At 40.3% G+C, this 27,257-nt stretch overlaps 1 protein-coding gene across 1 annotated transcript in view; it reads right to left on the reverse strand.

Moving 5' to 3' along the window:
* Positions 1-27,257, reverse strand: part of DCC (DCC netrin 1 receptor) — a 592,838-nt gene that overhangs the window by 9,814 nt on the left and 555,767 nt on the right. The window contains exons 25-27 of the mRNA XM_042804693.1: positions 24,238-24,354; positions 19,893-20,048; positions 11,053-11,265 (exon numbers count right to left, since the gene is read on the reverse strand). Of these exons, the coding sequence (XP_042660627.1) occupies positions 11,053-11,265; positions 19,893-20,048; positions 24,238-24,354 (486 nt within the window). The remainder of the gene's footprint in view (positions 1-11,052; positions 11,266-19,892; positions 20,049-24,237; positions 24,355-27,257) is intronic.

Here is a 27,257-nt window from a genome sequence, read left to right on the forward strand (position 1 = left end):
AGAGGCAGGGGCCAGGAGCGTGGGGGATGTCTTCACCCCCACGCTCCCCAAACCCCCCCAAATCAGTGCACACATGACAGCTTTCCCCATCCTTACATCTCCAGTGAGTAGCCAGGAGACAAGAGCTGCAGATTCATTTTCCTGTATTTCAAAAAACTGTGTTTACATTTTTAATTAGTTTAAGGCAGTGAAAACACAATGGAGCAGAAGAGAGAACAAAATCCCTCCCGAAATAGAGCTGCCAACAGCGCGTTCATTAAAAGTAAGTTCCAGGAAAGAGCTGCAAGAGGGGGGCAGAGAGGGAGCGACTCACCAACACCCTCTCTGTAAGGCTGAGAATCTCAGATAACTCCTGTTTAGCTGAAGCTATGAGCGTGTGAAAGCTCAATACAAGCTAAAAGAGATCACCAAAAAGATACCTTCGGTCTTCCAGCTCCAGTTTAATAGCTAAAAGACTTCTTTAATAACTGGGCCTTCAGACTTCCCTGTATCTCAGAGAAAGAGTAGGAGATACAGCTATCCCCAAAGATTCAATCTTCTAAGTGCTGCACATTCAAATCAGGTTTCAAAAAAATGGAAATATTTTTCACTTCCATTTCTTAATTAAAAAAAAAAAAAAAAAAAAAAAAAAAAGCTTATTTCCAAAGAAGTGTGGGGAGGAATATTCACACACTGGCACTCAAAAGATGCACCCAGCACTTGCACACTCAGAAATGCAAGAGCCTGAATCTAAAAAATAAAGTGAAGAAGGCAGCACCACAGGCGAATTAACTCTAAGCTGCCCGGTGCAAAGACTGTAGTCTCTCAATATTTTTGTTCCCCAGTGCATTGAAAACACCTTCAGTGCTTGTCAAAGGAGCAAACTGCAGCTATGGCCCTTGCAGCTGGCAGCTGCGGTGGGATTTCTATTCTGGTAGCACTCGTGTGCCCTGCAAAAGAGAGATTCATCTGATTTCTGTTACAGGGAATCTGGATTGCATCCTGGGATATCACAGTGACATGAAGAATAAAAAATAAGGTACAGCCACTGCAGAAAATTGCATCCATGCTGTTTATTGGTTAGATAATGGACCCAAATAGGCTTTTTTTTTTTTATACAAGTGACTTTGCATAGCGACTTGTTTGATTTTCATGGGCTGGTGAAGAAGTAAATATTTGATGTTGTGGTGAGGAGCTCACATGAAATACAGAGTGTGTTGCTATTGTAATCCTCTAAATCCCATGGTAAAAATCGTGTTTATCATATGTAACTCATTAATTGTAGTAATTGGACTTAAAGACCCACTTTTCTGCACAAAGACAGATGTTCCCTCCTGGATATTGTTAATGAGAAGCCATAATGATGATTAGTAAGTTCAGTTTGTGCATCTTTTTGCCCTTTAGCTCACAAAAGCAACAGGCAAATTGTAATGCTTGCAACTAAAATGAAGCCAAGAAAATTTTCCTTATGCATAGCTGTGTATTTCATGTTCTTCAGCAAAGGTTTTACGGCAGTGACTGTTTTGCAAGGTAATGCCTATAATACATAATTAGTACAACAGTTGAGACCTTTTCCCCCAAAGGACATTAAAAAGACCAAGCAGGCCTTTCAAAGAGAATTCTGGACGCAGAAGGTTGACATGCTAAGTAAACTAATTTATGCAAATGAGTAGCTAATTAAATTAAAATCACTTTGGTTTCTAATGTTCTCCAACTCAGCGGGAGTCCCACAAGCAAAAAAGAAGAAACGTTGGATCTGAGGCCGCAAGAGGCAGAAGATGACAATACTGATCAGGTGTAGTTCTGAGCAGCCCCAGCATGGATTTGCAGGTTAGAAGTTTCATTTTCTCAATAGGGTTATTAAACTCTTCCTTGGCTCATTAGTTAGATAATACATAGCTACCAGGTGCAAATCCCAGCCACTGCCACCTCTCCGAGACCCACCCTGAAGGTGCTGCAGTACTGTCCCTGGTATTTCAGGAGCATTGCACATCAGTATGATCCTGAAGCAAGCCAAAAAGAAGCAGTTTTCTAATTCTGTAAGCATCTGTGCACATCAGGCCATACGCTACCAAGATAGACAACAAGTAAAACCAACATAGCATCCAACCTTTTGATAGCAGCACTTTGGGAGAGCTACTTGGCATTATTTTATTTTGAGATACGTCAAATGGGACATGAGGTGATGTACTCAGCCAGGTGAGAACATCTAATTTCAGTGAGAAGGGCTCAGGGTTTCTGCTGTTGGAGTTGCAGGGTTTCCAAAGGCCAGTCCCTAGCTGCAGTGAGGACAATGAGCTGGGAACTCAGTGTCAAAAAATGCAATGTTCACACTCAGTGGATCTGGGTCTGTATCCAACTTGAAGATAAAAAATTCTTGTGTGGTCCATTTGTCACACGCATTCTGGGTGACGATGCACAACAGTGTCATGGAAAAATGAGAGTTAAAGTGAAGAAAATGGAGATGAATGCAGAAATTGAAAGGAGCTAGTTTATGGAGAGATAGCAAGAAACCATGCTCACTGGAGAATACAGGAGTAGAAGGTGGCTGCCAGTGAAATTCCTCAAGATCTGGATTTAGGACTGATTCTGAATACTTTGATATAGAGCATAGTTGTATGATTATGGAATCTATTACTAGCAAAAGCCCGGAAATGCTACTGGAGCTGGACTAACACGAAGGGAACTGCAGGGACCGTTGTGCCTTTCTGCTGCTCATGCCAAGTTTTGGACTCTCACAGCAAGGAGGCTAATCTCTGTATCACACCCCTTCAGCTGAATTTCACATCGCTTCAGCTGTTTAAAAGCCAGGGACGAGTCTCTGCTCGTTCTTTCATGTCCCTCAATCACCTATGGAAAGAAGCACCTTCCAAAGTCTACAACGAGGTTGGATGAATTGTCTTTCAGAAGATCCTTTCTCTCTGCTTTGGCTGCACAGTGACCTTATGTGACCGGGGCAGAGCAGGCACCTATTCATCAGAATTCTAAAATTAGCTAGGAATGAGTCATATCTCTGAGAAGAAGAAACAGGAAATTTTGCCATAAATTCTCCTGGCTCTAACAGAGGGAAATGAAGGATGACAAAAGCTTGTACGCTTCTGATTTCAAGCCTGCAAGTGGGTACGTGCCTCAGAGAAGTCAACTATGAACTTTGGATGGACAAGGGAAGCAATTATTTTTGGCAGAAGCAAGGCAAATAGCATTGCTGTTTCACAAAGCGTTGGGATGATCCTACCTGGAAAGCTCTGTACAAGCCTGAGGACTTGCACACAGGAAAAAATAAACTGTACAAAGTGTTGAGAGGGATATATTGACTGACAGTGACAAAGAGGAGGAGTCTATATGATTGTATATGTAGAACTGAAAATGAGATGGAATCAGCCTTGTCTGCAAATCCTCCGCTTCTCAGAAAGATTGCAGCAATTTGGTTTCATTAGGCAGTAATGCAAAACTCAAAAGCAATGAGAGTGCTTCCATTAACCTCAGTGAGATGTGGATCAAGCTCGCAATGCCGACATGTTCTTCACAGAGGTCACTAACAGCTGGGCTCAAGGACATGACTAGGCTAAAACAACAGATAGTGACCACAGTTAGAGAAAGGACACCTACATGTTTAAAAATGTTTATCTTCCTAATATTCTGCTCTTGGTAAACATGTACAACCACCATCAAACACGTGTGACAGCAAACAGGACACTGAAGAAACTCTGAAAAGAGGATTTTGCAGTAAGATGCGTTGTGTTGTATATGGGCTATGGTTCCAGTTTTTAACCTGCAGCCATTTCAGTCTATTGATTCCAGAGCTGGACAAAATGCTCTGTTCAATATTAGATTAATCTAAAGCTGACTTTTTGTGTTGTTGGTTTAGGATTTTCAACAAAACAAAACAAAACAAAAAAAAATCAGGAAAGGTATTTGTATGTGTGTGTCATAAAACTGACTTGGAAGTTTAAATATAAAATTCCCAAACTGGGGATACAGATATATTTCTATATCCAATAGCCCAACAGACAGGGCATACATCAAAGATGTAAAGGGTATCTGCAGTTGAAGATCATCTGATCTGAAGAGGCAGATGAAAATTGATCTATCTACTGGGGTGCAAACAAGCCTTTGTGTTCATAAGAAATGAGAGGATTCTTGGAGGATGAAGAGTACCAAGATGAATCCTGTATAAGGAGACCATAAAAGTCAAAACAAGCTGCAGCAATCAGAAGGTAATGTCAGACTTGTAACTAAATGAGGATAATATTTTCTGACCCTGCATCTCACATTTTTTGCACAGCTTTTTCTAACCCACAGAACAATAGACAAAAACTATCCGTGTCATTAACTAAAGCTAAGATCTGCGGGCATGGCAGAATCTGCAAGGATGCTCTCACAGAGATACGTCATAACTTGCAAAACTGAAAGAGATCAATCTGTAAATTAAAATTATTCAAGAATTTTGTCTGTCCCAGATGCTTCTGACAGGAAGGAGACTGGCAGTCTGAACATCAAGGGTGGGAAAGGAGGTCTGTATAGCAATGCAAAGGCAGATGCTTTCCCTATTAAATAATCAAATCAGCTGTGGTATACTTGCTTATCTTTCAGTATGAAGAGGTAATTTTCTTGTGAAAGTACAACAGAAAATTGCAAAAGGATCAAATGCCACTTACAGGATATTTGGTATTTCCACCCGTAAAACTGGAATCAGTTTAAATGACTTAAAAGTTGAAACATAAAGAAGTAGAAGTGAGCCTACTTGTAGCTCCATGGCAGCATGTTCCAATTCAAGTAAGACTGTGCCTCTCAGGGGAACAGAATATGTAACTGTATGAAAAATATTATTTGAAGACTCAGCTGTTTTACATTACAGGTGGGAAAAAATATTTTTCATCGAGAAATTGAGTTTCTAAAAATGATTTTTGAGGTGATAATCAACGGAGGCTTGTCTCATTCCACAAGGGAAATTGTTTTAGAAAGAGGAAAAGTTTAATTTAGAAATATTTGATAGTAGGAGAAATAAAGTAAAAAGAGAAATAAAACACAAAAGAGAAAGAGGTCATTTAATCACTCTCCAGAATATGGTACCAAGCAAGTACTGGGACTGCCTATTGGGGAGGCTTTTGAAATAGCACTGATGAGCTTCCCACATTTTTACATGCTGTAGTTTCAAAATAGGTATAGAAACAGTGAGTTTGGAAAGGAAGCCTTCAGACAAAAACAGCACAAACTGCTCGGATACGTGGAAATACGAGACAAATTTGTTCTCTGTCTTCTCAGCTGCTGTCCATGTCTATAATCTATTTGCTGGAAATACTATGTGGAATAAATAAGTGTTAGGGCAAAAGTGACTCATTGGCTGCAACTGCTTGGTGATAACACACACAGAGTCCCAAATTAATATGGAGAAATTGTACCCGCAGTGGAAAAATGCTTGTAAAACATAGGAAGATAGAATGGCCTATCATTAAATCTTCCTATAGATTTACAGTATAATTATCCAGATAAATATTTTTTTTAATGCTTTGACTGCTGCATTGTATTACAATAGATCATTTATATCAAAGGGGAATTAATTCATTTATCCAGACAAGCACCTAAATCCATACTTCACTTTACACCTTCCAGTAGTCTCATTGATTTTAATGAGAAAACTCAGGTGTCTCAAGTTATTGGCATGCTAATTAAACCTTACTGGACTGGGGCCAAGTTTCTCTAATAGACAGGACTGACCCTTTCATGACACTTCTGTGTCACTAGAACACACAGTTGGATCGAGAAAGATTATTTTCGTAAAAAGAAACATTTCAAAATTGAAAGGGGTGGAGCAGGCAAAGGCTTATAAAATAAAAGAATAATTTTCCTTTGAATCTGGGAGATACTAGTGCAAAAAGCTAAGATTTCAGAATAAAAGCTTTGAGAATGAATCATTCCCATATTTTCAGTGATTTTATAGACCTTGCTTACTGTAGACTATGTTAAAGAGAAGTCCATAATCCCATTTACACTCATCATTAAAATAAGAAAAAAAACCCCTATGCCAAGAAGATGTTTATACCCTAGTAACAAAAGATTTCTCAGTTGCCTTTAAATTCAGTGAATGAATTCAAATTAGAAGTAATAGGTTTCAGTTTTCATTTGTGTTTTATATTGGCACTGGGGTTTTTTATTGTGAACAGTCCACTTCCAAAAAAAAAAAAGGACCCAGAATTAGATTGTATAGCTGATTAATTAAAGCTAACTGATTGCACTTGCACCACTCACAAATTAACTCCCCACTTTGCATGAGAGGGTTTAAACACTCTAAAAAATGGCTAGCAGTTAAATGCATAAGTCTAGCACCAGAGAGTTCTAAGTTCATGTCCCCAAAATTTGCCTAATTTGCAGCAAAAAGTTTTATTCTTGGAATGTCCTTCTCTAAACACTCCGCCTGCAATCCAATGTTCAATACACTTGTGTAACAGTGATTTTAGCAACACTCCTGTGAGGAGCTGTCTATTATCAGCACAACTGAATTTTTTTTCTATATTCTTTCAATAGTCACTCTTCTAAGGATCACTATAATTTCAACATCTACTGAAGCCGCAAATCCTTGTTACTTGAGATAGTTGTGGCCCAGGAGTCACTGCTTAATACCAATATACCCTTTTTTCCTCTCGATTTCATCACTTATTTGTTTGACTGTTAGCTCATGGTTTTAACATTGGCTTTGCAAACATTCAGTCTTATCTGTTCTGGTTCTTTTCTTACAATACCTATAGAAAAAAAAAATAAAATCAAAAAGCAGCACAAAAGACACCTTACAGAGCTGATTTTCTTACCAGGCTTTTTTATCCCGTTTGGTAATGAAAACAGCCTGTGGGTCATCCTGGATATGGGGATTTGTATTAATGTCCAGGCAATATCCAGCTGCTGCATTTTACACAGGAATGTTTACTGCCAGATTTCTTCACCTCACTCTTCACTTTTACTCCCCAAACATTGAAAATACAGGATTTTTTTTACAAAGAGGCAAAGAAACAAATCTGGAGCAGTTCCTCCACAGTGCAAGCCTTCCCCTGCACTCCCAGTCCATGGCCAGTTTGGGGCATAACAGCCTAGCAGGAGGAAAAAAAATCAAGCTCAATTTTGCTGTACAGTAAAGTGGGTTTTGGCTCTGGGGTATCACGGAGTGATTCTGGGAATACCGAGAAGATGACAATTTGGATTTTAAATGACACTGTTTTTGTGGAGTAGCAATAGAAAAAATGCAGCATTTTTACAGCCTCACAAAAGATACAGGAGCCTGAAAAGGCTGAAGTTTTAGAACTGTGACACAATATAAAAACCACCACTTCACACTCAGTATTTTCTATCATCTCACACTTGCTTCTACAGAAGAAAAATGACCTCCTAATTCAAGTTCATTTAAAGTGCAGCTGATCATCAAGACCTAAAAGGAATTTTCATTTGTGAGGGTAAAAAAAATCTTTCCTGTCCATTTGTGGAATTTATGTCAGATCTATAATGCAATAAGCTCAATACTCCATCAGACATTTTCTATTTAACCTGAAAGGGGACTAAGTCAAATCACTTATATGCCTATGTGTATGATTTGCAAAGAGGAGCAAGTGTAGCCACAGTGAGGATGGAAAATATCATGGAGTGATTTTCATGCCTTCAGAGTAAGTATTAGGAACCTCAAGTGCTCGATCACAAAGCAGTGATGAAAAGGTGAGATCTCCTATAAAATATCAACGGGAAAGGCTTAATGTGAAGAGTCCAGATTTACTGGGCTCAAGTTTAAAAAAAAAATGGAAAAAAGTAAAAAGAAGAAAAATGGCAGATTTAGTTCTGGATTAGGCTGATGTCATGACCCAAAACCAGGAGCACAGCCTTTTAAATATTTATTCATATTCTCATGGCAAAGTCCCCCACAATTGAATAATGATCTCTGTATATCTTTTTTATGAACCATATGATAGAGTTTAACAGCTAATTATAACACCACTACAGAGATATACTGAATAGATAAAATATTAGAGGAGATACCTCCTTTTAACATCAGGTCAATCAAAGCCAAGAAAAAGCCCTGTGCTCATCTATTCTCTGGGCAAGATCCAAAACCTAATTTTGATACTAATACTGCATGAAGGCCAGTGTTAGAAATCAGCTCCAGGACTACAATCTAAATACACAAATACATCCGGAGCTTCAGCATGTGGGGCAGGTGGTGGGACTGGTTGAGGACCAGAGGACATTGCCTGGCATTTCCATACAGGCTACTCTTTAAAAGGAGATATAAAACTCATGGGGCTGAATGCAGGAGGGACTGTGAACCAGCAAAGAAGGGATTCCAAGGGAAATCTCCACTGAATTTTAGGTTCCTGCTTTTTAAAGTCTTTGCTGGAAATCTCTGGATGAATCTCAACAGCTCTCTGCTGTTTTCTTCCCTTCTGAATTCCTCAGTATTGTTCCATTTGTTATGTGTTGTATGAAGGGGTAGAGCACCTGATTCACATGCATTTAAAAAACAGGACAGCAAAGCAAAGAGTAGTTTAATTGGTTTAAGTGATGATGAGTCCATTACTTATTACCCTATTACTTTATTACACAGGAAGTGTAAAAATGTCTTGAGTTTAAGAAAATGTAATGGAAAATTAATTAATTCTATCTATCAAGTTAAGGAAAACAACAGTTATTCCAACGTGAGAACTTGCTAAGAGCCTTTTAAACCTGAGATGTCCCTAAATGGGGTGTAATTAGCAGACATGGTCCAAAAGGGAATTGTCTCAGCTGGCCTGCAGAGAGCTCAGCCACTCTTGTTCTGCCAGTGCAGATGAGGGAGGAGTGACCACGCAGTCATCTTTTCTAGGAGGTTTGCTCAAATAGAGAAACACATCACAGGCTTTATAAAGTCACAAATGTCTTCAAAATTTCCCTTTCATGGGTATCTAACTGTGGATGAGATATCACGCTCAAGGGTAGTATTAAATACTCAGAATTGCTGGTGAAATGAAGCGCTCTTTCTTGATGTGTTTTTCAATGCTTTGTCTCTCCACTCCCATTTTGAGTCAAAAGAAGAGAGATCTAGGTTCCAGAGGAGTGGGATTCAGGAGTGGGTACTGAAAGAGCCACCTAGTTTGGGGGGATCATGTGCAGGACTGGGATCAGTTTTGCACAACCCACTGCCCAGAGGCACAAACAGAAGATAACATTTACAAAAGAAACCTTCCTACAAGAAATTGTTAAAGGAGACAACATCAGTCTGGCTAATGACTCTGAGGACAAGTACATTGAGAAATGCAAGAGAAACTATGCATAGAGACAAATAAATAAACCCAACACCACAGAATAGCTGGAGGCAGATCAGAAATGAGGTCATACACAATTCTAAAAAGTAAAAAATGTGGCTTCAGTAGAACAGTGAATACAATATTTTGAATGCCATATATAAGCCAGGAACATGCTTTCATCTATGTGACAGAGTCCAGAAAAACTGATTTTTACATTGTTCTGGCATTTTCTTTATTTATTTATATTGCTTTATGGCAGATTATTGCCATAAACTTTCAGTTCTTAGTTTTGCCTAATAACAAAGTTCTATACATTGTTTGTAGGAAACTTTGCATCTGCTTACATGAGATTACTTACTCAAAAAAAGGCAATTTTTGTTTCCAGGATGACAGGATTCTTTATGAAGATAAGTAACATGCCCTGACTTCCTCTCTCTTTGCAACGTTTCCCAATTATAATCATTAAAATATAAACTCTGACTGACTTAGAGAACAAATAGTCCTTCTGAGGTAACCAGGCTTACTCACTTGAGTAAGACAAGTAGAATTGGATCCTCATAAAGTAAAATGCAGAACTACATAAAGATGAATGGACTCTTATATATAAAAAATAATTCAGCAGCACTATTTGGCAAAAGCAATTCTCCAATAAATAAGGATTTATCTACTTCTGTCTGCTGTCAGAAACTGGATTACTTGCTGATGGATAGCAGGTGCTTTCAGTAAAAATGCAGAGATGTTTTGGTAGCTTGTTTGTTGCAAACATCGACCTAACATATGCTGTATGGCAAGAAAGCTATGCTTGGAATTAGTATTAGAGTAGAAAAGAGTAAAGCTGAAATCTCAAAGGTTGTCTGAGCCAAACTGGAGATTATCCAAGCTAAAGGAGTAGGGCGAACAGTTAGAATGAGATAGCAGTCTGCAACCCCTTATTTTTTTTCTCCTTAATAGCTCTAGTATTCAGGGTTACCAAGGCGAATAGTGTTACTCAAATTATAGCAGTTCCCATGAAGAACAATTCTAGTGCTGGGCGTACTTTATGAACAAAGCAGATACCAGATACATCACACAAATGTTCTCATTTGATCCAAGGGTGAATTTGCAAAGCAGCTCTCTAGAACTGGTGCTGCTCTGGAAACAAACCCAGAAATGAGCTGGAGAGGCACCGTTCCCTCTTGGTCTGCCATGCCCCCCCACCTGTTTCACACTGAGTGTTTCACTACAGCCATACACAGCCATTTCATCAAACCCTGAAACCAGTCCACAGCTTCATTCAACAGTAGCACTAGTCTAAAGTTTGGTGGGTTTTTTTGTTTCATTTTTTTTTGTTGTTGTTTTTTAATATATAATAATTTTCTTTCTGTTCCATGCATGCTTGCTATTTAATTTTTAAGTAGTTTACACACTGGAGTGGATTGCAGTCAGTTCTTTCCAGCATACATAAACAGTCCTTTCATTATCAAAAAGGCAAGCCTTGAAAGAAGAGTCAAGCATTTGGCACTGGTTCAAGTTACTGTAGCATAACAAGAGACTGGAAACAAGACCAAGTGATTAATTTGGCATCTCATTTAATTCATTTTTATCACTTACTTGTTAACTCTGATTTTAAGCTATTGCCTTGTCCTGAATTTTTATTCCAGATTGTCAGAGTGAAATACTGGATTATTATCGTAAAAATGTATACACCCAGTTTCCATTCTCTGGGCGCTTGCAGATATTTCTTCAAGGTGTGGGACATACCTATTTTCTCATTAATTGAAAGTCAGTGGTTCAGGCGAGCGGAACCGGAGGCCGTTCCCCCCATCGCTCTTACCTGTTTGAGAGAGAAGTGGAGTGTAAGGGACTTTCGGTTCTATTGCACTCATGGGCGGAGGTAGCAAGGGGTTGGCGAAGCTGCGCAGGGGGTGCGTAGGGCGGACACAGGCGGTGGGGATGGTTCTGCTTGGGGCATCCTCGTTGTTGGAGTGCTCAGGCTGCGGCTGCGGCAGCAAGGACGGCTGCTGGGGTGCTGGTCCTTCGCTAACAGCTGCAGGAGAACAGTCAAAAAAAAAAAAAAAAAAAAAAAGAGGGAATCAAAGGACTACTATTGATGTATTTTTTTAAGTTCCGTTTCCTACTTTTATGGTCATTTTCAACAGAAAGGACAGCATTAGGCTCCACCCTCCAAGAAGATGCAGGAAGTGTGTAAACAGTTCCATCAAAAATTGCTGGCAGATGGATTAAAAACTAGATGATCCTCAGAGTGGCTGTGTGCCATTTTGAAGCTCTGCACATCCTCCTTTTAAAAAAAAACCCAAAACACAAAAAACCCCCCAAGACCCCAATCATTATATTTTTATCTGCTTCTATTTCTGTGCTTTTAAATTTTAAAAATCAATAAACACATCAATACATCATGAGAAGAATGAAACAAGGTACAACTATGGAAACTCATTATGTTCAACATTGTGGTACTGTTCTAGTCATTGTGGAGAAAAGCTGGAGACAAAGAAAGGACTTAATTAATTTCCCCATAACCAATCACCAATATTGTTTTTTCTTGAGACAGCTGTAACATTTAGTGTGCCAAAGCAGTAGGTTGCTGTTTTATTAGCCTATATTCAATTCAGTTCTTCAGAGATTTAAATGTTCCATGTCAACTTGCTAATTCAAAAGGCAGCTTCCCTATGTTTGGCAGCACTTCTTAAAGGAAGTTTTCAGTCTTAACCTCTGTCATGGACTTCCCATGCTAGAAAACAGAAGCAAACAGCTGAAGTGTTAAGGAAAACAAAGGTTAAGACAAAGAGAAAAGCCCTTTATTTCTACTGCCCTCCAGAAACCCCTGTTGTACCCCAGCTATAAACTGCAGAGTGATTATGGCTGTATAGGAGTTTTCAGGATGTGTACAGCCTGCAGTGTTGTCTAACATCATCAACACTGTGAATGCAGAAAAAGGTGATTTGTGAACTGAGTTGCCTTGAAGCTGATCAGATGCAAAATGTTCTAATCATGTAGTTTAAAATCAGAGTATCTTCTATGGAGCGTGTGCATTGAAGACGATGTTATGTAGGAGGAGGGATAGAAGATGACGGCAAGAGGAGGGATGGGCACTCACATATCCTGATGGCATTGCCCCAGTTTACAGCATAGCTCTTCACCTAACACTGTCTCTTGGTCATGAAGAGAAACTCACTGCTGATGTTGACACCAGGAAACAAAACTGCACGACACTATTCAGACTTTAAGAAGTTTTTAAAAATAAACAAAGATATTAAAAGTAATTCCAAAGAAAACAGATTACTTTGTTCTTGTAAGCTAACTGTAATTGGAATAAACAAATCTTTAAAATATCTTCTTGACCACTATGCCTACCACGACCAGCTGAACTAGTCAAGAATTAATTACACAGAGGACTGATAAGTGTAAGTCTACTGTGGTGCTTTATGGATGGCAGCAAGAAGTTCATTTCCCCATGCCACTGGAAAGAGACTGCCACTTCTACTTTGTTCCTGCTGCAGGAGAAGAATAAATGAATTGAATTGGAAACACCATCTCTTATCTTCTTTTCCAAATCCTACATCATGAGTGCTGTTGAGGCCTCCCCAGAGCTCGGGTCTGTGGCCTCTCCTGGCCCCTCTCCCAGCTCCTGCCCCACTGCCCCAAGGAGCAGCCCTGGAGAAAGTTCTCCTTTTGATAAGAGTGGCCACAAGGCATGACATTATTTGCAAGTAGAACAGTGGAAGGAAGTAGAGTGGTTAGTGAAGAGCCTGATCACAACAGGAACGTATTTCATTTGAGCATGTTGGTGTTGTCCAGTGTCTCCTCAGTATCTGTGCCAGCCAGGGCGGCTCACAGCACAATGGCTAACCACACAGCTTGTGTCAGGAAGCAGAAATATAGGAAAAGCTCAACCTTTTACTGAAGAAAACAACCTTCCTGACATATAGATACCAGAATCAGTTACTATACTGGGACCCAAAATGCTCCAGAGGATCTGGTTTCATCCAAAGTCTGCTACAACAACCAGAACTCATTGTGCAAATAACATCCAGTTACACAGCCAAGTCAAATCTCAAGGCATTTTATAATAATTAATATCAAAGTATATAAGTAATTACAACCTACTAAGTGGCAAAACAATTTTGAAAAATGGAAATGAGGAGAAATCCACAGCCCCATTGCTCGTTCCTACGGCAATAACGCAGACCTCCCTGGCAAAATTGAACACCACAGACAGGGACCCAACTACAGGATCAGACCAATGTCAAAATCACCTATGATTTCTAAAAGTTTGCTCGTCTGTGGCTCATTTACCTTGTTTTCACCTTCAAGGCTCTTTGCTTTATCACGCCATTGCCCTAGCTCTGTTTTTCCATTTCCTTCCTTGTCTAGCAGACCCCTCTCTCTTCTTCTCCAAGGACTGAAATTCTCCTTAAGGAGGCCAGAGATACTGAGGTTATTTGTAAGAGGGTAGAGCAGGAATTATAGTTGATAGCTCTTTCCACCCTTACTCACTGCCCACACATTCAAGAAGGTGTCACAGCATGCTGGCTGCTCTAGGCCACCATGGACATTGGGCTCTTCTCTCCCTTCACCCTGTCCTAGTCAAGGAAGATGCTAAAGAATACGTGAGTCTCACAGAGGCACACAGCTGAGGTTACAATGCCATCTGGAGCAAATCCTTGGTGAGGTCTTCGCTTAATGTAAAAATAAAGCCTTTTGTCTACGCTCTTCGCTCCAAAATGTCTTTCAACATGTTTGTCAAAGTCTGAACTTCCTCTGGAACCCAATACTTTTCACTGTGTCCTTGGAAGGCTCTTGACCTGTTTGGATAAACAAGTAAACCAGACAATTGTCATCAAACACCTTGGTATTTTCTGCAGTGGTGCTCTCAGATAACAAAGCTTTATCAGCTAACATCAGCAAAACAGCCTCTGCATTAAAAGGCTATTAAATTACTGCTTTACTGTATGGGTATGTTTTATCTTAAAGATTTAGTTGTAAAATCTGGAGACCTACATAACCATTATTCCATTAAAGATTTCAGGTTATCCCCCAGCTATTACTGAAGAGAAAGGTGTGATGACTCTATTAAAATTAGAACCTAGACTTGAGATTTAAATACTGAAGGTAAGTGGTCTAATAAAGGTGTTTCATGCTTGAGAAGACTTTTTTCTGAAATAAGATGTGCATGTTTGCAAACATAATGAGAACCATCAATTTGTAATTCATGCAGGTCCCTGCAGGAGGAGAGGATGGAGTGTTTATTTGAGGGATGGATGAAGATGAGCACATCTCTACTGCTGCCTCCATCACCTACATCAATCCCCTGCCTAGCAGCCAAATATTTGCCCTCATACACATCAACAGAAGTGCCCAAGAATTCAGACTATTTCTACTGATCCAATTATTACCTTATATTTTTTACAGAAAGTAGACTCCCAATTGACCTTTAAGACGAAGCAGATAATACCAAGCTACATTCCAGTTGTGATCTTTCTCTCTTGAATTTAGTAAAATATTTTGCCAGACTAAAGAAAACATTATGCCATAAATGAAGATCTGTTCTAAAGCCCAGTAAAACTAATTAGGTTCTCATTGCTTTGGATAAACCTTGGATAAAGCCCTGCTTGCTTTCATTTTATATGTGAGGAACACTGAGTATAAGCTTGCTTTGAACTCCAGTAGCCACGGACACTGCTCACAAGCAGAAGAATTATCTAATACAAAGTCCTTTGGTGGTCCCTTAGCTTTTGCATAATTGTTGGTTGGTACAACATTGTTAAGCAGTTTAATGAATTTAGGTCTCTGAACATGTCTTTACATTGTATATATGCTATTTAAGAAGTAATACTGGAAATATTCCCACCTGGATTTGTAGCTATTGTCTCTGCCACAGTCTGAGTTAATGAAAAAGTCAATACGGATTGAAAACAAAAGATAGTAACAATTCAAAGTATGTGATGTGGATGGGGACTTAAAATAACTGAACTTTGTTCTATATCTGCTAATGACTTTCTGTATATTTTTGAACTTATACAGGTTGTAAATATCATGTGACCAAGACTATATACCTGTATAATGCTGACAAACCAGGGTCTGATTCCTGTTGGGATCTTTGGATGCCATTGTAGCACAAGCAGTAACATCTTTTTAACATGTTTATAGTCAGGCCACTACTCTCATGCAATTTTAGGTACATCCCAAGGAATACTTTTGAGGAATACTTTCAAAAAATTGCTAACCTAAAGCTGAATCCTGGGAAAATTGCAGAATCATTTTTAAATCATATGTGGCTAAATCCAAAGAGTTATGTACTGAAAAAAAAACAGAAGTGTTTTGCTGATGATTCAGTTTCTAGAGGAAAACAAAAGAAGTGAGGGGCTAAGCAGGACCTTACCCACAACTCCAGTACAGCTCTCATCCTACTTCTGTGAGATGTTGCAACCCCTGCTGAACTTAGACAGGACAGTTGAATAAAAATGACCATTTCCACTAAGTGCAGAATGCAGCTTCTGTGGTAGTAGGGACTTAAGCTTCCCAGGTGGATGAGCTCACTGCAGAGCTGACTGTTCACAGCCAGAAAGCCAGCTCCAAGAGGAAATGTGCTCAGGAAATATTTCCTTTAGTATGTCTCACTTTAACAGATTAACGTACATAAAGCTATCTCTATTCCATAATACTTTTCTATGGCTACTTCAAGCTATTAATATAATTGTTGTTTTATTGTTCTGGTTTAAACAATTTTAATCTTTTTAATACTAGAAATTAACATATCTTTATTTAAAAAAAACCCCACATATTTTCTGACCATCTCCAAGTTTTCATCATGTGGACTATTAGGGCAATACACTGATGAATGGCAGCCTCTAAAAATGGTGCTGTTAGGCCAGCTGTAGTCTTTAGGGTTAGTCTGAAGAAAAGTGCTCTGTCTCCTATAAAAGTGTGATCAGGGTTGGACCAGAACAGAGTCTGTTTATGCTGACCGGTCTGTGGATGGAGATGGGGCAGCATGAGGACAGGGTCTTCTTAGTACCTCCCAAGTGGGAGATGGTTTCCTCCAGCTTTCTCCTTTCCCTACTGGAGACCATGACAGCTCAGCATCTCCAATAGTTATGATGCAGGAAAAAAAAAAAAAAAGAGCATCTTCTTCCTTCATAGAATCATAGACTGGTTTGGGTTGAAACGGACCCTAAAGATCATCCAGTCCCAACCACACCCTGCCCCGGGCAGGGCCCCCTTCCCCCAGCCCAGGGGGCTCCCAGCCCCGTCCAACCTGGCCTTGAACCCTTCCAGGGAGGGGGCACCCACAGCTGCTCTGGGCACCCTGGGCCAGCGCCTCACCCCCCAAACAGGGAGGAATTTCTTCCTCATATCTGACCTAAATCTGCCCACTTTCAGTTTAAAGCATTACCCCTCATCTTATCACTACATGCCCTTCCATCTCTAACACATGGCAAACTAGGCATGTCACCATCTTTCCCTAGCTGTCTTGATCAAATTGTAAGCAGCGGGTGCAACAAAGCTCTGGAGGAGCCTGGAGGAGAAGGCAAGCTGTGGGAAGGATTGCTGACCAGACAACAGTCACTGTTATGGCTCAGAGATGTTTTCTGTCTGGAAAAAAATGATATTTAGCAATTGACTGGTAGCGTCATCAGTAGTAGTCAAACAGGCAAGACAACTTATTACTCAAGCTCTAGCTGGGCTTGACTCTCCACTCCATTTTTTTTTTGTTTCCTCTTCAATAGAATATTTGTCCTAAAGATAAGTTGCAGCCCTCAAATCTTTGGGTCAATGAAAAAGGCCTTCAGAAAGAGAAGAAAGTGTTCAAGCATTGCCTGTACGGCAGGATGCCAAGCAACACCCTCGCTAATGGCACAGCATATGATTTATTCAGGGATTGCTACATCTTGATCAATAGGGTGCTCGGTCATGCAGTACTGCAGGTAGGCTCTGTCTCAGAGGAATTATTGCTGGGTGTTTCTTTTTCAGATACAGCTACAATTGGTTGAGTATCAAGTGAATTTTTCACTGAGGAGTAAAACACACAAAAACGCTTCGCATATTGTCTCTACAGTCTCTTTAAACGCTAGCTGCTCTCAACCACAGGATCATGTTGAGAAGACAGCCAAAAAATAACCAAACTCAAAGCGTTGATCCATCCCCATTCTCTGCTGAAGCAAGGTGGTCGGTGGGGCAGTGGGAGGTGAGCTACAAACAAAGCAGCTGCTTTTCAGTTGGATGCACTGGGGATTGACCTCTCTTCCAGATGGGCTGATGTTGCCAGCATTGGCATCAACAGCACTGGTGCCGAGAAAAGCTTCAGGCATCGTATTAGAAATATACTTTTATATCCCTTCATCCCTCCTCAGACTGAGAAGTAATGAACACTGCCTTTATATAAACCTAGTGAACTGCTTGGCTGGTTCTGACAGTGTCAAGTGCCACTAGAAAACAAATGCTATTTCCAAGTCCTTGTCTGTGCCTTCGCTTCATTGCCGTGGTGGTAAAAATGTAAAGCACAGCACGGGAAGAGAATATTTCATTTGGAGGTATTTTGTATGATCTAGGAGCTTTGGAAGTCAACAGCCTTCGCCAGAGAGCACAACTGCAACAGCTATAACAGGTTGTCACTGCACACTGTAATGGGCTTAGATAATTTTCAAAATACCATACAGTCTTGATCATCCAGACCTCAATAATCTGAAATAGCCATTATGCAAACAAGGCTACATCCACTGCTTTTGAATTATTTAATGGGAAATTGCCCAAATCACCTGAAATCTTCACTGCTTGAGCTTTTTCAAGGCCCATCAGGTCTTCTGAATAATTAAAGATGGTTTGTATTCAAGCTTCTTGCAGAAAACTTCCGTGTATTAGCAATCTTCTGTTCAACTCTCAGGCATGCCACACTTAAAAGACTTGGGCAAACCTGTACCTTTCTATACAGACCTTCCCCTGGGAATTGCCATTGGATCCAACAGGATTTCAAAGGCATTCCTCTTTTAGAAAATCTCATCATCCAGACTACTGCATGTGTAAATCTAGTGACTGGTTCAGGCAGGAGCTGAATGCACCAGGGATGTGTGATTTTGGGGGTTGTGCATAACGTATCCCTCAGCTATCATGTCCCAGCTAGCACTTTGTATAGTATTTACCAGCTGAGCTGCCCGCATCCCTGAGGCATCTGAAGAACTGGGGAAACCTTCCTCACTTTCACAGCTGGACTTTGGATCTGAGGACTGAAGATGCTCAGGTCCTTTATGAGCAGGTCCAGATGATGACATCTGAGCAAACAATTCAGTTTTTATTTTTTTTCTCTTCCATTTCCATGATCAGGCACAGGATAGGTAATTTTTGCTTTTATTCCCCAACATCTAGTCAAGCAAGAGACTGAATCTACTCTGTTCCTGTGCATTGCATTTGTGGTGGGTTTGGTGTTAATTTAAGCAGCAGATCAAAATCTGATTATGCAAGCAAGGCCCTCCAGAGGAAATTACCATCTAGCTTTGAAAGGAACTCAGCAACCACACTGAAGAGAGGGGAAATGGCATTAGAAGGATGACTAGGACACCTGAACCCACCTTTTACCTATAATCCCACCAATGGATTTCAATCACTGGTCCCCAAGGACCTGTCTGAACTGACTGAAAGCAACAGTCAAATAGGAGGAAAAAAATCAGTCATTTCAAGATGAGTTCCCTGTGGACGAGCAGCACAGACTCTCTGTGATGTGAAAAAAATAGGTGTAACAGATTGACATTAATCTGTCAATAAATCAGACTTGATATGCAGTAGAGTTAAGGGAGAATGATATGAAAATATGAGCCCTCCAACTATAATTAATATGCCAGAGCATGCTCGTCAGGCTTGAACAAAGAACAGATGGCTGCTGGCGCGGCAGAGGCTTACAAGTAAGTTGTGAAGGTGAGGCTGGGGGCTCGTGCTGCGTGCGTGCGCTTTCCCCGGATTGTGGTAAGGTGAAGAATAGTTATGGGAACACACAAACCACAAATCTATTACTGCAGAGGAGCAAGTATGAACAGAGAGCTCACCCTAGAGAAGAGATGAGTGGTGTGAGGAGGGATAACAGTATTCACATGTATAAAAGGATCTGCAAGAGGAAGAAAATAAACTGTTCTCTGTGCCTGCTATAATGGAATCAAGAGACAATTGGCTTAAATTTTAGCAAGTTAGCTATTAAAGGAAATGTGTCTAGCAGTGAGGGCAGCTAAGCCTGGGAAGACACTGTGTGGAAAGGTCGTGTAAGTGCTATCACGGATGATTTTAATGAGTGATGATACTAGAATCTGCCTGAAGAAGAGCTCTCGAAGCCTGCATTTTTTCTGGGAAGATCCTTATGAATAAAGCAAAGGAAATTAAAGTACAGTGAAATGACTGACAGACCTGCAGAAAAGACAGGGTTGGATATGAGATGCAGTGACTTCTGAGTTTTAAGGTGTACGGTACCTATTGGAAATTGCAACTGGAGCTGCTGCTGGAGAAGAGACAGCCCACAGCCAGTTGCTGTTACCAGACTGGACTTACCCTCTCTCCCAAAAACCACGGCAGCATGATTTGCATTGGCTAGAGTTTATACATCCAAGTGATAGAAAACAACTAACTTCCCAAGCACTTTAATAGCAAAGAGATGAAGGAAAGCACTGTACTGACTTCTTCCTGCTCCAAAGGTCCTGTCCACAGAGAGGGTCGGGAACGGCACCGGCCGGAGGGTGAACTGCGGGTGCGGGTATCCGCAGGTCGGGGACGGCAGGATCCCAGGGTACTGGGCACTTTCTAGTGTTGGCACTGGAATGGCACTGACCACAGCTAAAAGGAGAGAAGGAGAGAGACATTAAATGAGCCCTTTCAGAAAATTAAAGAAACAAAAGTCCTTAGGAGGGTCAGTAGGGAACCAGAAACAGCCACACTTCCAATGCAAAGTACCCAAGTGTTCAGTGTAAAACATGCCTCTGCCCACAGAGGCCACGTCTGCATACAGAAATACTCCTCTTTGGTACACATTGGCTAACTCTAAGTGCAGTCTGCAATTACTTATCTGTAAAATCAAACAGCTTTTTGTCTGCATTCCAGCTATTCAGCCACATTTCGGGGGCTGCCTTATATCCCCTAACAAATAAGCAAGAAGGAATGTCTCAGGCAATTTAAGGGCTTGTTTCAGCTGTCTAAGCACAGGTCCCTGGTGACATTTCTGATGCCTTAGGACAGCCTTCTGCCCTCAAGCACCGCTCTGGGGGAGCGCGGGCTCCTGCAACTCTTCCATCACGTCTGCCAGCTTCACACCAATGACCCTGACACCCTCATATGTCCCCAGTGGCACAGGACCCCCATGTTTACCCATTGGCCAAGGCTGTCTGGGCATCCTTCCCCACTCAGGAATGTCCAAGCCTGTAAGGAACAGCGGTGAGATGTGCCAGCAAACCAGTAGCTAAAAGTCTGAAGTTGAAGTTGAGTTCTTGAGTTGAATTTAAGTGAAATGCTTTGATTCGAAAACCAGTACCACAGCATGAGGAATTCAGGCGTTCCTGTGAGTTATCTCTTTTATTTTCAACAGTCAGTGCTTGAAGAGTGAGTGATAATAATGCTGTACAAATAATAAACTTCTCTGTAGCTTTCAGGAAAAACCTGGAAACTCTCATTAAAGTTTTGCCCAGCTAAACAATAAGCAGAAATTTGTGGCTCATTGATGATAAGGTTTGGCTTATCTAGCACATTTCATACACGAATTATAAACAATGCTGTAAACTTTAAGATAGTCATTACAATTATTTCTAGCCCCTGCTACATCCACTACACACAGTGGTGAATTGGGCTACCTGCCCAAGGTCACAGAAGAAGCCGTGGTTTTACGAGGGTCTTGTTAAGCACACGGCTTTCAGCGAGACAACGCTGAACTTCCAGAGGTAACAGACAAGTTGGGGGGATGAAGAAAACTCATGAATAAATGCTAACCTGGGTGATCTGAGCTTTAGAGTTGCCTGGTTTCAGTTCACCCACTCTTAGAAGAGAATTTCTACTCTTCAGACATTTCACTTTCTCTGTATAGGACATTTTTATTGACAATATTTATAACATTGCTGCCACGGTGAAAAAATATCACTCTTTATTGAATCCTGTTAAAGAACAACTTGTTTTTCAAATTCTATTCCTTCATTTCTTTTTAGGGTATAGATACCCAGCACGTTCATTTTTAAAATAAAACAGGATTACTATTCATTGCAGTATGCTATTGTAAAGAAGCCAGAGAAAAGGTAACATCAAACATTTTCAACAAATCTCTGCAATTTCAAGCAGATATGACAACAAATCTGTTCTGTCATAGCCTGTCAGCAATTGAATTTGCACTTAATATTGATATACTAAGACACTGAAAACAGAAATTCCCTGACCGAGTCATGGAGCTCCCTAAACACTGGTCTACATTTAAAATGTACCATATCATGGAAAAAAAAGCAGCACCCAAGAACAGCTTACAGAAATGACAAAGTAAGACAGTTTGAATTGTGTTCAAGAACCCCAGACACTACCAAAGCAACTCAGTCGACATATTCATATTACCCTGAAAAAAAAATTGTGATTTTTCTGCCATTTTAAGGAGGGAGATAAAGAGAAAAAATCTCCCCACAAAATCTAGCAGAAATCTCTCTCCAAACTAATTTACTCTGTGAGCATTTTTTTTTTTTTTCGGTAAGTAAAGACTGCAAATAGAAAACAGGGAATTACAGGTACGATACTTGAATGTGATACACTGCAAAGACTATCTCAATTATTTTTCTCTGTAAATACTCCTCTCCATACAATATCCTTGGTATCTGTGACTGCCTGTATTTCAGCAGCATTAGCGCTATCAAAGATATCACTAAAATCTTATCAAATTTATCTGGTTTATGCTCCTTTCACTTCAGTAAGCAAAGGTGTATAATGGAGTATATTTGTTCTCAAAGACTGAAAATACTGATTATTGAGATGAGCATGAATACTTCCAGATTTGGTATTTAACAATTAATAGTGTGTTTTTTACTTCAGAATTACAATGTTGCTTCTTCAATCTGTTTAATCACTCACTGCTGACAATTTCTTTCAGTATCAGGCAAACGGAAAGAAATTAATTGAAGTATCCAATCTGACAAAGCCTCAATTTTATCTTCAAGGAAAAAAAAACATATTCAACATAACTCAGCCTGCACAAATGCATAAATAAGACTTTTATAAATCTGTGTTTAATTATTTGCAAACAATCATAATATGCTGTTTCTGTAGATTAGATTGATACTGTTGAAAATATAAATAAATTGAAAAGAGGACATCATTCCCCAAAATGCATCATTTGGCTGAAAAAACTAGATATGTTTAAGAACATTTTTATATATAAGCTGTAGAACAATGATGACTTTACTTTTACTTAACTAATGCTGCTATTGACTTATTTTAATTACAATTGATTTGGTTCTGATTTTGCTTACACCACTCCAAGTCTATCCTTTTTCGTGGACTGCTGCCCTGCTTTAACGCAGGACAAGCCGGAAGAAATCCCACTGAAAAAAAGGGCAAATTGCCTGATTGTGAGATTAATGTGGTTACAAGATGGGAATATTTCCCAGGACATGGCCAGGTGATGTAAAATCTTTCTCTGCCTCAACTCAGGGCTCTTTCTTCCAGGTGAAAAAGAGGGTGAAGGTTGACATGTGGTGATATGACCAGTCCAGAGTGTGAAGAAATGGAATTTTGTCTCTCCCTGGGCACCTCTGGTTTATCCTTGTAAGACCTGGGTGCTGAGGCTGAGCAACATGACCCTAATTGCACCCACAATGAACACACATTAAGGGAACCAATACCAGCTCCTACTAAGCAATTTACTGAACAAAGCCATACTAGGTTATTCCCTCTCCTCTCCTTCATTCAGTTCCTTCTATTTTTTTTTTTTAATATAACATTTGTGATGTGCCCTTCCACAGACCTACAAATAGGCACTTATATTTAACCCATCAGAGCTAGAAAGAAATTTTGTGATGAAATGGATTTCTGACAGAATGTGTTCATTCTTCTTAGCTCAGACTATTTACACAGATATACCAATTCCCACAATTTTTTGATTGGATCTATTTTATGAGGTCAAAGGTAGAACTTTTAGCTAAAAGCTGAGAGCTACCAAGAGACTGATCACAGGGCTGCTCCGAGGAAGGGTGAAGACCCAAAGCCTCATCCTCCACTGGGAACTTGATCAGTGCCAAACCCTCCCTCTGGTGCCTGTAGCCTCTCAATTATCCCTTTCCTTTGCTCCGATGTGAAACAAGGTCACTTCAGAAATTTTTCTAAGTTCTGAAGGATGGGAGAACCTATATAATGCTCTCCAGCCTTCCTGTCTTTCTTGTGTACTTTGCTGCTTTGAAAAAGATTCACTTCAACTATGAAATTTGTTCAGTGGTAAATGGTCTGTGGTTAGTAAAATTTAACACCTATTAAAAATACCTTTTCTCCTCATTTCTTTGGCTTTATAAGAGAGCTGCTCCATATTAAAAAAGTATATAGTGGTGTGGCCAACTATGATAGGCAAAACTGCAATAATGTCCAGTTGATTGTAATTATTGGTAATAATAATATCACAATTTACATCTGTGTATTGTGAAGCCTTTTGCTCTGGCAGCTTGAACTCTTACCCCTGCATTTAAAGTTTTATAGGAGGGAGACAGAGGGATTTATCCATCACTATCCACCTGGTAAAAATAGAAATGATGACTTAGGCTTAGCCTGGGCTGAGTCTAGCACAAGTATGATTTCTGAATTCTCTCCACAGTTTTTCCACCGAGGCATTGTAGAGCCCTGGCAAGCTTCCAGAGTGTTTTTTTTTTTTTTTTTAGATGAAGAAAAAATTTCCAATGCTATTTAACTTTATGAGGCATAACTAGACCATATTTGAAAGATTGTATGAGATCTTCAGATGAGTGAGCATGGTTTGCGTGGTGCAGAAGGGGGCTGGCATTAAGGTCCTGGTACTCACGAGGGTTGTTTGGTTGTGAATCCATGGGGATCATGAGCTTGGCACGGGTGGCTCTGCGGGCAGCAAGCGAGCGCTCTAATGTGGACATGCTGCTTCCAACATCTTCTGTCTCGGGGCCTAGAGAAAAACAACACAGTAGTTTAGTTGAAAATGTTCTAAAGTGAATCATAGACTCATAGACTGGTTTGGGTTGAAACAGACCCTAAAGATCATCCAGTCCCAACCACCCCCCTGCCCCGGGCAGGGCCCCCTTCCCCCAGCCCAGGGGGCTCCCAGCCCCGTCCAACCTGGCCTTGAACCCTTCCAGGGAGGGGGCACCCACAGCTGCTCTGGGCACCCTGGGCCAGCGCCTCGCCCCCCAAACAGGGAGGAATTGCTGCCTTAAATCTAACCTGAATTTCCCCTCTTTCAGCTAAAAACCATGACCCCTCATCCTACCCCCACCCCTGACCCAGAGTCCCCCCCCACCTCTCCTGCCCCCCCTTTAAGCCCTGGGAGGCCGCTCGAAGGTCCCCCCGGAGCCTTCTCTTCTCCAGGCTGAACCCCCCCAACTCTCTCAGCCCGGCCCCCCAGGGGAGCTGCTCCAGCCCCCTGATCTCTTCGCCTTATATCTAGTAAAAAGACAAATAGGCTTTTTAGGATTCAGTTATTTTAGCTGATCATTAAATATCTCCACCTGTAAAGAGCTGCACAGAGTCTTTTGGCTGCCTTTTCTGAATAAACTTATTTGCATTTTTCTGTAAGTGAATTAAAATATCGCATCTCATTTTTCTTTGTCTCTGGAATTATCTTGAAAACACCATTCACTTCATAAACACATGACATTTTCCTTGTAACTTCCCTGTTATAAACTTATTTTTAAAAATTAAGTATCAAGACCAGAAAAAAGGCTGCATAAATGCAGGTACCTACAAATCCTGACAGCCAAAATTTCGTCTTCTGAAATACGTCTGAAGGGTGAAAACGACCTTTCTTGTGAGATGCCACAAAGTCCTAAATCCTGACTGTCCAGATTACAGACCCAGTAATTCACGGTGGCTCATCCAGCCTGTGCCTCTTGTTTTTAACATAGAAACCATGACAAGTTAAGATGTGCCTGGATCTTCCTCTTATCTCATCCTAGATCACAACTAGCACATCTACCTAGATCAGAGCACTCTGATCACCACCTAATGTCCAATCCAATTCAAAACTGTCTCAGCAGCTATATATATTAGACTCTCTGTTTTGATAGTGAAATACGGATGCTCTAATGTAGTTAGTTACATTAGTATAGGATACTTGAAGTATTCAAAGATTCTAGAGAATACACTAGTCAGAAAGAAAATGTGCTTGGAACTATATGTTTGGTGGAGTGAATTGCAGTGAAATAAAAGCTGTATTTTTGTTTTCATACCTTGTCTCACATGAACCTTATATTTATGTTACTTTTGCTATTTTAACAAAACATGGATGAAATTAGTTTAATACTGCCATACACATAAGCTTAATACCACTCAGACTATTCATCTCAGATGTGCCCAGGCAAACACATATTCCTTAAAAAAGAAACAAACAAACAAACAAACAAACAAACAAGCAAACAAACAAACAAACAAACAAACAAAAAGAAAAAAAAACATGAAAAGACTATTTTTGTCCCAAATCACTCTTCTCAGAATTGCAGGGCTAAAACTCCATGTCTTCTATCGATGGCCATTCAGAGACCTAATTGCTAGTGAAAAGCCACGGACAGTATTACTGAACTGTGTATTACAGAATGGGAAGAAACATAAAGGCATTTATTTATGGTCCAAGGTGTTTACACATAAAATATCTAGCCCAGCCTTTGTCATTAACTTGCTCATATGCTGTGATGACTTCCTACCACGCACTCGGCTGCAAGACTATTGCGATCAATGGAGCTCTCACATTGATCTTTCCGGGCCCTGGATCAGCATTCCTGATCATCAGCAATATCTGTTTAGGGGGAAACTTCTGGTTCTGTTTTCCCGATGTCTAATAATGAGGACTTTTGCATTAAAACCAACAGAAATCATTGTCACAATTATCTTCTAAATAGTAAACTATCAGCCCAAAACACGATGTCAGAAAAAGAAAATTAGATTCATTTAGAAATTTGAAAACTGCTCCTTTTTAACTTTTCTTTCCCTGCAAGAAGCGGAGCTATGGAAAAGGGATAAAAACAGCAGAAGCATCTGAAAAAGTCACCTTCATTATTTACAGCCCCAACTGAAATTCTGGAGTTATTTCACTCTGTCACCCACAAGCAATGTGTTCATGATGAACCCAAGAAAAATATGTTTATGTTTTCAAATTCCATTCTGTGTTTTGCCCTCCATCCCCCTCTGTACACGCCACCTGCCTTTCCCAAGACTTTCTATCATTGTGGTGGAAAAAATGTTATCAGCTAACGTGAAACCTGTGATGTGCTGTGTGCAGTAAAGTTAAAAAAAAGAGGAGGAATCTTCACTGAAGCCACATTTTTCTTACAGAATTTCTTCCCTCATATCTGTAAGTTTTCTCAGTCTTCCTGGCCCAAATTCTGCTCCTGGTGATGCTGCTGACCTTCCCCCTAATCGTGTTCTCCCTCTGCTCCATTTTTCATCTCTTTTTTTTCCTCACTTACTTCTCTATGCCCCCTTTTCCTCTGTTTTTTCTTAGCACAGTATGCAAATTCAGTAACATTTGACTTCCATTTGAATGCCTGAACTTAAAAAATTAGAATGGTTTAAAAATCAAAAATGATGGGGTTTCCTCTAGCCTGAAACTACCGCAAAAAATCATCTAGGAACATCTCTCCCATCACCCCCAGCAGAGCTGCCAATTCTTCCTGGATCTTGCCAGGTTTCATCCTCTGCTAGGGACCTCATGTGCTGGGCTAAAGTCACTAACCACCAAATAAATAGCAAATTAATTTATAGAAAATTTATATGCTGGTGATGTAGGAAAAAAAATTGGAGTATATGCAATGGGGTTGGACTAGATGGACATTCAAGGTCCCTTCCAACCCAAAGCAT

The sequence above is a fragment of the Tyto alba genome, unplaced genomic scaffold (genome assembly GCF_018691265.1).
Source record: "Tyto alba isolate M040663 unplaced genomic scaffold, T.alba_DEE_v4.0 Super-Scaffold_42, whole genome shotgun sequence".
Lineage (NCBI taxonomy): Eukaryota > Metazoa > Chordata > Aves > Strigiformes > Tytonidae > Tyto > Tyto alba.